Source organism: Hyperoodon ampullatus (assembly GCF_949752795.1).
Source record: "Hyperoodon ampullatus genome assembly, chromosome: 4".
Taxonomy (NCBI): Eukaryota; Metazoa; Chordata; class Mammalia; order Artiodactyla; family Ziphiidae; genus Hyperoodon; species Hyperoodon ampullatus.
The window spans coordinates 70,461,226-70,472,220 of record NC_136917.1 but is presented as its reverse complement, the minus strand read 5'-3'; the positions used below and the strand labels follow the sequence as shown (position 1 = coordinate 70,472,220).

General features: G+C 49.4%; 1 protein-coding gene across 3 annotated transcripts in view; it reads right to left on the bottom strand.

The window, feature by feature from the left end:
- Positions 1 to 1,291: 1,291 nt before the first annotated feature.
- MARCHF3 (membrane associated ring-CH-type finger 3) overlaps positions 1,292 to 10,995 on the bottom strand; it is a gene marked incomplete at its 3' end in the record, with an annotated part of 151,426 nt that continues 141,722 nt past the window's right edge. For 2 of the 3 annotated variants that reach the window (XM_079703102.1, XM_079703103.1), the window contains exon 4: positions 8,800 to 9,228. In XM_079703102.1, the coding sequence (XP_079559228.1) occupies positions 8,800 to 9,228 (429 nt within the window). Of the gene's footprint in view, positions 2,206 to 8,799; positions 9,229 to 10,995 lie in introns of those variants that run through there. The other variant, XM_079703104.1, reaches the window with a different exon arrangement.

The following is a 10,995-nucleotide window of genomic DNA, read 5'->3' as shown; positions in this document are numbered from 1 at the left end:
GCAGGAATTTTCTGCAGCCAACCTCAGCAGGAAATGATCCCGGGAATCTACTGCTTCCTTAATTCATGGAAACAACAGGGAGGAGAAGGGGCATGGTTCTCTCATGAATGTTTGCATCACTCCGTTGAGAGGCTGGTTGACCTGACAGCTCAGGGACCAAGGCTGGGTGGACATCGTTTGTCAACTATATTACAGGGCTGCAAGTCATATGCTACCAAGCTGGACTCTTGGCTCTGGAAATTTAATGTGTGACAGCTGCGTGCAGCCAGTGGTGTCCAGCATTTTAGAAAGGTCAATTAAGAAACGGTTGATGGTGGTGCAGCTAATGACAGCCCAGAGGGGTGAGCAGGGCCGAGTAAACAGAAGGGCTGAGATGTATATTACTGGAATTGAAGTGTCGACGTGAAGCGTGGTGGGGGAAAACCTATTGTCACAGGCCATAAAGCACATCTGAGTTTTGCAGCGGAGAGCAGTACAGCTGTTTCTCTCCCCAGGCAGCGCGGGGAGCGGTCTGTGACCGGAGGGCTCGCCAGACAAAGGCAACACCTGCATCAGCTTGATCAATCTGCAGACAAAAATCATTACCCTCCTCACTGCCTGTTCCTTTGCACTTCCTGTAGCATGAGGCAGATGCTGGAGTGATAGTTGCAGTGTGGGTCATGTTCTAGAAATCCATATTTTAAGCATTCCCCAAAGCTGGGCTCCGCCTTCTCTTCGGGGCTGTGGGTAGGCGGGCGGACGGGAGCCTGAGCGCCAATCTGAGCGAGTGCTCACCTCAGACAGCATGTCTGCTCCCTGGCTTCAGTGGACACGCAAAGGCAGGGAGCAGTCTAGACCCTTTACACTGCGATGGATAAAAGAGGGACATGGAGCCCTTAGAAAAAGCCTATTTCAGCCTGTGACAGAATTGGCTCATGGTTGGGGGAAGGCACCGCGTGGGGCCTTTTTCTTTGTTTTTTTTTGGAAAATCAGACAAAGGGGTCTTAGACTGCTCGGACAGGCTTTTTTGGCCACGTCTACCTGTCAAGCCGGAAATTCGGCAGAGCAATGGGAATGCTAATTGATATGCAAAATAGGTCCAGGGTTCCTAGAAATGTCTAATGATCCTCCAGTTCAATGCGAATGAAGAATTAAGACATGCGCTAAATGAAATGGGAATAGGAACACCAACCTTTCTGCTTTTGCTTTTTCTTTTTTCCTTTTTCGAATCTACTTTGGGAAACTTCACAGGTTTTGTGATTTAAAAAAATAGTATTGCAATCAGTGGGGGTTTGTCTTTCACACACTGGATATTTATTATTAGAAAATAGCTTCTATCAGCTGTCATTACCAAACAAGTTGAAAGGAGCGTGCTTCTCACCATAAATTGTTTTCTCCTTAATGAAATTTAAGTAAACAGTTCACTGTGGGGAGAGTTGCCACGCTTGTTTTTCCTTTAAAAACTGAATAGTTAAATGAAGTTTAGTACAAAACATCCTTCAGATATGACTTGTCCTGCAGCTGTTACGCTGTCCCCTTGAGTAAGGGGCATGGAAGAGATGGAAAAGACACTCAAGCTATCAAATTACCCCAAAGAATCTACAGTAGAAACTGGGAAACAAACCAACGAACCCAAACAAAACCCATCCAAACCAACCATGAAATCAGTTTTAACATTGGCTTTTCAACTTTGATTATTATCTAAGTTTAATATATATATATATCTATATATATATATTTGAAATAGTAATAAAAAAGGAAGAGTTGAATTGCATCCTTAGCAGGACAACCTTCCTCATATGTTAAAGAGGTGTTCAGAAAATTCCATACAGTATCTGCTAAATAAACATGTTTGGCAGCTTAGCAAATATCATATGATTGCAGCATCCATGATGTGAAGTCAAAGAGCGATTTCCTTTCTTCAGGCGGAGTCTGTTGCTCAGGGCGACGTGATAACACGGCTCTGGATGTTCTTCGACCCACGGGCTCGAGGAAGGGTTTCGGGGTGGCCCAGTGCAGAAACTTCCAAACCCCAAACAACAAATCAGCCAACCAAACACACAAACATCAAACAATCGTCTCCTTTGAGTTCCTCTTGACAGAGTGGAGGCCCAGCAAGGACTTCTGGTTAGAAGGGACGTTGACAGACTTTGGAATGAGGAGAATCACCCTCTGATTGGTCCGACGCCATTCATTGTACAATCGACAGTGGTACCTAAATGACACCTGGGGTCAGGAGAGGAAAAATAAGGGAAGGTTTCAGGTAAGCGGAAGCTGATTATCAATCCAAACAACATACACGCCATTTCAAACAGCTCCAAACAGCAGTACAGCGGGGCAAGAGCCTGGGGGAAACTGCTGTAGCAGGCAGCTGAGCGCTGGGAGACTGGCCCCAGCCCCAGAGCACCCACGTGTGAACAAAGGGCAGGTCTCCCTCGTGCCTCTTCAAACTGGGTAAAGTCGGAGTATTAATAGGAAATGAGGTTCCTCCCGAGTTTGGATTTATTTTCAGGATAGTGGTCTGGGCCCCAGAGTATCAGTGGGGCAGAAAGGTGGCTGGGGGCAGTGGGCAGAGAAGGTACGGCGCCAGCCCTTGCCCAGCTGTGGGACTAGGCAATGTGCCTTTCTGGTCGTCAAGTTTCTCTCTGTTAAATGAGAGGGATGCTGGGGCCTCACGCACCCTTCTGTAGGTTGGACACTGCACAACTCGAAGGACCCCATTCACGGTATGATAGGAAGGGCACCCTTTGTACTGTGCTGTGGACAAACTGAACAACTGTGCTTGGCGGCCCCTGTGGGTGATCCCCATTGCCTCCAGCTCAGTCCTTCCATGGCATCCAGTGGGGAAGCTTTGGCCTGGGCGCCAACTCCACTGATGAGTTCTTCCTGAGCCAGTGCCTGTGCCCACCTCAGCGTGGCATCAGTGCCCTGTACACCACGGCCCTTGTTTCTCTCTCACCCTGCACTAGAAGCATGTTGAGGGCAGGTCTTGTGTTGTATTCATCTTTGCATGCTGTGTACCTATCACAGTGTCTGGCGCTTAGGAAGCTGCTTAGTTAAGTTCACTGAGTGACTAAGTATCCTGTACCTTCTAATTGCAACACTGCTTTAGATTTAGGCCTCTCTTACATGATACAGGACAGCACGAGCAGTAAACGCATCATCAATTGTGACATAACTTGCCCCCAAAGTGCTTGTTTCTTGTGTAAATAGACTGGAATGAGATGCTTACATCTGTGGTGTGCTTTGGAGAAGGCTGGCACAAAGCACTGATGAACCGCCCAGGAAATTCAAATAATCTGTTCTTCTGAAGATGTACAAACTGCCTTTAAAAGTGGCAGTAGGGCTTCCCTGGTGGCGCAGTGGTTGAGAGTCCGCCTGCCGATGTAGGGGACACGGGTTCGTGCCCCGGTCTGGGAAGATCCCACATGCCGTGAAGCGGCTAGGCCCGTGAGCCATGGCCACTGAGCCTGCACATCCGGAGCCTGTGCTCCGCAACGGGAGAGGCCACAACAGTGAGAGGCCCACGTAGCGCAGAAAAAAAAAAAAAAAAAAAAAGTGGAAGTAGGTTCTAGTTTGAGTATATCCAGATAACTAGGTAAGTGCTGGGGAGGAAGGTGCCCATGACCTGAGAGTGACAAATTATCCAGGTATGGGCTGTTTAACCACCTGGGTTGTGTGGGTCATGTTGACCCTGGTACAGGGTCTACGTTGGTCAAAGAGTGGGCTGACCCTGTGGTTTGAGCTCGGTGTTTCTGGAAGTAGAGGAGAATGCAGGCCCTTGATCAGCAAGGGCTTGTCTGTCTTCATGGCAGGCTCATGAAATCCAAGGCCACTCACTTAGATTTCTGAGGCTAGAAAGCAGATGCCACAGGCTGAATGCCAGAGAGATTTGAGTATGAAAATAAAAGCTTTTAAACTCACACAGATGTGCTTTTCTCCAAGAGGCTCTGAACATGCCAAAGTGGATCAGAGGTTTTTTCTTTCTTTTTTTTTTTTAAGCTTGATTCTCTTTAATCTGTTCTGTTCTGTCCTGCTGCTGCTTGGTGCTACTCATGAATGTAAGAGGCAGGCTGGAAAGCGTGCTGCTCAGGGCCAAGGGCAGGGATGGTGTAGGAAACAGACAAGTACTAATGAAGAGGTGAGGCAGTACAAGAAGTCTGGAACCTGGAAGTATTACAGGAAAGCTGGATTCGAAATCAAGAGTCCCTTCGTCCGGGAATGTTAAAGATCTGCGCATGCTTGGCGTCTCCCGTAAGCAGCAGAAGCGGCTGCAGCTGTGCGCAGGAGCGAGCAGCCCGAGGGCTCCGGCCGGGCGCACCGGGCCGAAGCCCCATCCTCTACGGATGTCTCCGCGACTTTGGGAGGGTTGTTTGCTGCCTCCAAGTCCTGGTGTCCTCGTTTGTAAAATATGAATAATGATATCAGAGATAATGCATAAAGAGCACTTAGCACAGTGCCACTGCCACACGTTAGTGTTCTTGGCCTGTTATTTCTGATGGGTTACATCTGGAAAAGAAGATAACTTTGTGACACTCCTTCTTGGATACAGGAAACTGGGGGCAAAAAGAAAAAGAGAGGCTGGTCTATTTCCTTGAAAGCCCTGCTCTCAGTGTGCCCCTGGAGGCCGTACCACCTGGGAGCTTGTTAGAATGTGACACCTGTGGGCTCCGCCCAGACTTAAGGAATCAAAGCGTGCATTTAATAAACAAGATCCCCTGGTGATTCGCACGTAAGTTCAAGCCTGTGAAGCCCAGGGCAACGTGGGGAGTCCATGACTTAGCAGGTCTCCTGGTTCCTTGGCCGGGAAGTAGAAAAATCAGCCCGCTTGTTCGGACAGACGAACGAGATCTTACTAAGCATTAATCTATCTTGATTGCCGTTCACCACCACGTCTGCAGGCAAATTCAACCGATAAGAAGAAAGCATCATGAAGATGACGCTGCATCGGGGAAAAGGAAGGTAGGTGCAGGGCAGAGGGACCGTGGGTTTGCAGTCGCCCTGGGTAGTCCTGGCTGTGGTCTCTAGGAGCGCCAAGACACTCCCTCCCCTTGTGGAACAGAAGCGGAATAAAGCAGGTTTGATTTACAGCAATAAAGAGGCAGTGAGGAAAAAATAAACAACATGAAGGAAGAAGAAGCTATGGCAGTAGTAACACTGGGAACTTCATTTAGATGTTTCTTACATTTCTGAGGTTTTAAAGAAAGACGGTGAAGAAAGAGCACAGGGCCACTATTCTAAAAACACTACTCTTTATGGGATGGGTTTCTTGAAGTGTCTTCATTTCTTTATCCAAAAGCTATTATTTATTAACCTCCTGTCACGGGCAAGGTCTGCACAGAGAGTTGCGGTCATGTGCATGGCACACAGAGGGCTGGAGCATATTAGCATCACCTCTCCCTGAGGGAGGTGATGGGCTGCACTGCAGCTCTGCTGTAAAGTCACAGCAGGCTTTGGGAAATCTCATTACGAATTTTGATTCTGCCCTCTCGGGAGTTTATGGTGCGCCGGAAGCATATTGGTGGGGCCAGGGCTTTGGAAGCTGCCTTCCCGGAACTGGGCCCAGCTCACTGACCTGTGATGGCACGTGGAAGAGAAGAGGGCGGCGCAGGTGTGAATCAGCCACACCAGGTCGTGCTGGACACCCTCGGGGTGTGTCTAGACCCGCCCCACAGTGAGCCTTGCCGGGACAGTGTTCTATGGGAACTTCCCCCTTCGTAAAGAGATTTTAAGTGATTAACCCGTGGGACTGGGAGTCAGCCAGAGGAGCCGGAGCATCATTCATTTCATCCTGTGATTTAACTGGTTTCTGGGCTGGGCACTGGTTGCATCAGCGACGTGGTGGATGGTGGTACCTCCTGGGGGTCACTGCACGTGGGCATCGCTACACTGGGCTAATGCAGATCCTATGTGGACACTTTCCAAATGCTTCATGTGGACTCAGTTCTCACCTACTCTTCTCGTGTCTGTCCACGGGCTTCAAATGGTTGGTGACATGCACAGTGATGTTTCTGGGGCATCTTCCCCACGCCCCCCAGCTCTCAGGGAGGAGGTGGTAGAGGTCTTGGCCTCCTGGGTCCCAGATACCTGTGTTTCCGCACAGTAGGTTCCAGAAGGCAGAACTCCCCGAGTCTGCGTCAAGCCTGGGCCCCTGTGGAGGCAAGGAGCTCCCAAGGCACCCGCAGGCAAGCAGCAGGGGCACGGGTCTCTCCTGACAGCGCCCTGCGAGGCCCTTCCAGGAGGGCTCCTCCGAGGAGCCGGGCTGGGACTGACACTGTGTTTGTTTATCTAAGACATTTTCACAGCATATTCTCCTTAAGCTTGACAGCTTGTTTACAGTGTGTTTCTGCTGGAGGGCAGTTTCCAAGTGCTGTCAGCTTCTGAATTACGGCTCTTGCTAGGGCCGCTCAGTACAGCATTTATCTGGGAAGGAGTTAGTCTAGATTCGATAACCTGCTGCTGAGCTATGGCCGCGCAAGGGGAGAAGCGCTTTCTTTCCCTCCAGCTGCTCGGCATTTTACAGGGAAGCCGGGGGCAGTGCGGGATGTGGTGGAACGCAGCAGTCAGAGGAAGAAAACCCATCCTCTGCCAGGTGCTCTGATGGATGTTCCCGAAGTCATCCCATCTCATCCTCACCATAGCACATTGGCCCAGGGGTTAGCAGTCGTTTCCCCAAGTTTTTGCATTAGGAGAAGGATGCTCAGAAAGGTTAGGGACCTGTTTGAAGTTACACAGCTATCAGGATGCTAAACCTTGGGTTTAAACACAGAGGCTTGGGATTCCGAAGGGACGTGCTTTTTACCACACAGCACTGCCTTTTGGAAGCATTTCTGGAATGACGTATGTTATCAGTCTCCTGAAAGAGCCACTCCGGGGACCTTTCCCTCCCAAATTTTCCTTTCACCTGGGATGAGAGATGAAATAGGATCACATCCTAGGTAATCTCCTTTTTTCTTTCCCTCTTTTGCCCACCCCCCTCTTTTTTTTTCTTTCTTGTTAGGTAAGTGTGTGCTTTACAAAGCAGATTTTCAAAAAGGCCTTAAGTTGGTTTGAATGCCCATCATTTAAGTCTATATCTTCATCCGTCCTTCATCTTAGGCACTTGTATAAGAAAAATCAGAGACTAGCAAACCTCTAAACATGGTAAAAACTTACACTTAATTATTTTCCAAAGCACTTTCCCATGGACACTTTCACTTCAATCTCGTAAGACCAGGGGAAGTTGGCAGGATGGGTATTAATCTCATCCCCACTTTACAGATGAGGACACTGAGGCTCAGAGAAGTGAAATGACTTCCCAAGGTGGTTCAGTAGTTAGACAGTAGTAGACAGACAATTTCTTTCTTTTCTTTTTTTTTTTTTGTTGGCCACACCACACAGCTTGTGGGATCTTAGTTCCCCGACCAGGGATTGAATGTGGGCCCTCAGCAGTGAAAGCTCTGAGTCCTAACCACTGGACCACCAGGGTATTCCCTAATTTCTTTTTTTTTTTTTTTTTTTGCGGTACATGGGCCTCTCACTGTTGTGGCCCCTCCCATTGAGGAGCACAGGCTCCGGACGCGCTAGCCCAGCGGCCACGGCTCACGGGCCCAGCCGCTCCGCGGCATGTGGGACCCTCCCGGACCAGGGCACGAACCCTCATCCCCCGCATCGGCAGGCGGACTCCCAACCACTGTGCCACCAGGGAAGCCCCCTAATTTCTTATTTTTAAGCCTCTTCCCATCACTGTGTCCTTGTGGCTTCTGAGTCAGCCTGGTTGCTTGATTCACAGTGAATCAGGACACACTTTGGAAGCATAGACATTTAAAGGAGACAATAATAGTTTTGCTTGGGGGCTTCATTAGGCTGGGAACAGAATGCCTACCTTAACCAGAGGACTCTGATAAAGCTCCAAGCATCGGAACACTACCTGCTTACCAAGGCTCATGTCATGCCCCTCTCACTGAGACTGAAATGTGTCCCCCAATTATTGCCTGAAATTCCCCCCTGAGAGGAGGCAAAGAGCTGGACAAGAGGGAAACGCAATGAGCAGGGGGTTGCGGTTGGTCAGTGTGGCAGGAATGGCAGCTGGTGGCACAGGACTCGGGAGACAGAGCAAGGGAGCAAGTGTGAGCACTAGAAGCTTCTACGTGCCGACACTGTGCTGCCGGTATGGGAATGGGACAGTCTAGACAGGAAATACATATTGAATAACAATGGAATGTGCTCGGATTAGAGATGAGCAGGCACAGGAGAGTCATGCCAGGAAGCAGGGGGCCCGGTTTCTGAAAACCTTCTAGAGGATCGTGACATTCTTCCCTGCAGGTCTCAGAGGGAAGCATTAAGAGACGGCAGATGCTGCGCTTTGTGGGCTCTGCCAACTGGTACCTGAGCAATCATGGGGTTAAAACAATAAAGAACCAGAGAGGGTTAAAGATTTTCCCCTCATATACAGCAGGAACACTTATTGGGAAATGGTTTTTCTTTAGTGACAGCTTCTCAGCTAGATGAATTAGTGTTTTTATGCGCAGCAGAGTCAATATCCCAACCCAGAATAATCATCAGGCGAAGTGCAGCTCCACGTCCAACAAGGACTTTAGGCCGCGTCAGGACATAAAAAGAAAATAACCAGCAGGAGGATTCATGATCTGTGCAGGCAGCGACAGCAACAGTGGCCAAGTGCATCATTCACCATACATTACAATCCCGGCAAGAGAGAGGAGCATAAACGAGAGAAGGAGAACGCCAGGCCTCCTAACAGATGGAGTCCTTGGCTACGAGAGGAGAGGGATGTCTGGGGTGCATGTCTTTGAGGAACTTTCAGAAGCTGGGGCTTTTTCTTTACTTCATCTGCTCTTCCCAGCAGTGCACACACACACACACACATACACACACACATTCACGTGCAGTAGTAAACCGAATCACACACTCTCGCCAGCATTTGAAGGTCTGTCTGCTCCCGGGTGGGTGAGGTGAGCTACAGACAAGAGGGGAGGCTGTGCCAGCTGGGGGGCTGCCAGCTCCCACCGACCTAACTCCCAGGCCCTGGGCCATACTTACTAGTGTCCAAAAGAGGTAAATAGTGAAGAGTGCGACAGTGAGTGCAATTAGTCCGACGGCTTCGAGCCGACTGCTAAAGTGCAGGTGGTCCACGGCGCCCCGTAGGCAGAGCCAGCCCGAGATGGTGGCCAGAGGAGTGATGAACAAGAAGCACACCATGTCTCCAAACAGAGTCCGCTTCTCGTGCTGGGGGCCTGGATTTCTGAGCCACTGCCAAGGGAAGGGAGACAGAGAAAAGCAAGGACAGGGTTAAACGCCAGGGAGGAGTGAAGACACACTACTCTGAGGTTGTCCTTGTCTTCAGCATCTGGAAAAAGGCACTTCTGACCTGTTCTGAGATCACACGGAAGCATTAAGGGCTCATTCCCATGCCCTGTCCCATGAACAGTAGTGATTATGATGTGAGTATAATATGACAATAGTGATTATGATGATAGGAATAGTAATAATAATAATAATAAAAGCATCCTTGCTGTAGGTGTCCTGCTGGTTTTGAAAAGAGTTCAATGGTTATTTATTATGAATCACAGTGACCCTATGTGGAAGGCAGAGAGGACCTTATTTTTGGAAGGTAACTGAGCTGCAGGAGGTGCTGTCATGTGCCAGAGCATTCCTGTGTCTTGACCCTGGGAATGTGTGCAGGAAAGGGTTAGCTCAGCAGGCCCCATTTGAGTTAACTCAAATCCTGCACATTCCTGAGAAAGCCCTGTGTTTTTTTTTTCTTTTTATGCGGTACGCGGGCCTCTCACTGTTGTGGCCTCTCCCGTTGCAGAGCACAGGCTCCGGACGCGCAGGCTCAGCGGCCATGGCTCACGGGCCCAGCTGCTCCACGGCATGTGGGATCTTCCCGGACCGGGGCACGAACCCGTGTCCCCTGCATTGGCAGGCGCACTCTCAACCACTGCGCCACCAGGGAAGCCCAAAAGACCTGTTTTTTAAGACTGGCTCCTAAGAGAAGAACTCTGAGTCCTTGTAATAATGTGCCTCATAAGAGCGTTTTTTGTATGCCTGAGGCCTTGGGCCACATGGTGCCAGTGTAAGCAGATAGTTTATGCCAACAGTGTGATTTATGCTGAACACCTATTTTTGCTGTAGGGGCTGGAGTCTGAGTAGCTTGAGGTCTTTCATGCAGGTGCTGCATGTCTTTTGTGACTGACCCCAATAAACACCCTGGACACATCCCTGAACACCCCTGAGCATCTCAGGGATGCTCACCCTGGAGGCTCGGGCGAGCATCCCTGAGAGATAATGCTTTGCATATGTTGTTACAGATTGTTGCTAGAAATATTAAGCACATCTGTGTGATATTACTTGGAGGGGACATCTGGGAGCTTGTGCCTTGTTTCTCTTGGACGTTGCCCCATGCACTTTCTCCCTTTGCTGATTTTAACTGGTATCCCTCTGTTGTAATTAACTGTAACCATGAGTCTAAGAGCTTTTCTAAGAGCTTTGTGAGTCCTTCTAGTCAGTCTCTGAGCCTGAGGGTGGTCTTGGGGAATGAGACTCATCTGACTCCATGTGTCTTGTAATGCCCCTGCCTCACGTTTTAGGACCCTGAACCTCCTACGTAGGACCATCTCTGACATCTTAATTGTGCTACCATCTTGACTGAACCAACTCCAGAAAGGGTGGGGAAAACGTCAGCTTGTTGAAAGACTAGAGATGAGCATTCCTGCAGGACGGGAAATAGGGTTGTTGTCCTCCCACTTGGGGAACTGCTAAATGCCTGCTGAGATGTTTTCCATAATCCATTCTAGGAAATGTCATGCTTACATATTGGAGTCAGTGCATAGTGGTAATGAAGCCAGGTGGCTTTCCTTTGGATTAGCATGGAAATGTGCCCAAGTAATTTGACATTCCCATCTCACTATCCCATGTAGTAATGACAGAGGCCAAGGAGTCCAGGGAAGGAGTGAGGTCACACACAGATGATAGGGTGGGGTGGGAGAGACACTGGCTGGCTGGCTTCCATCTCAT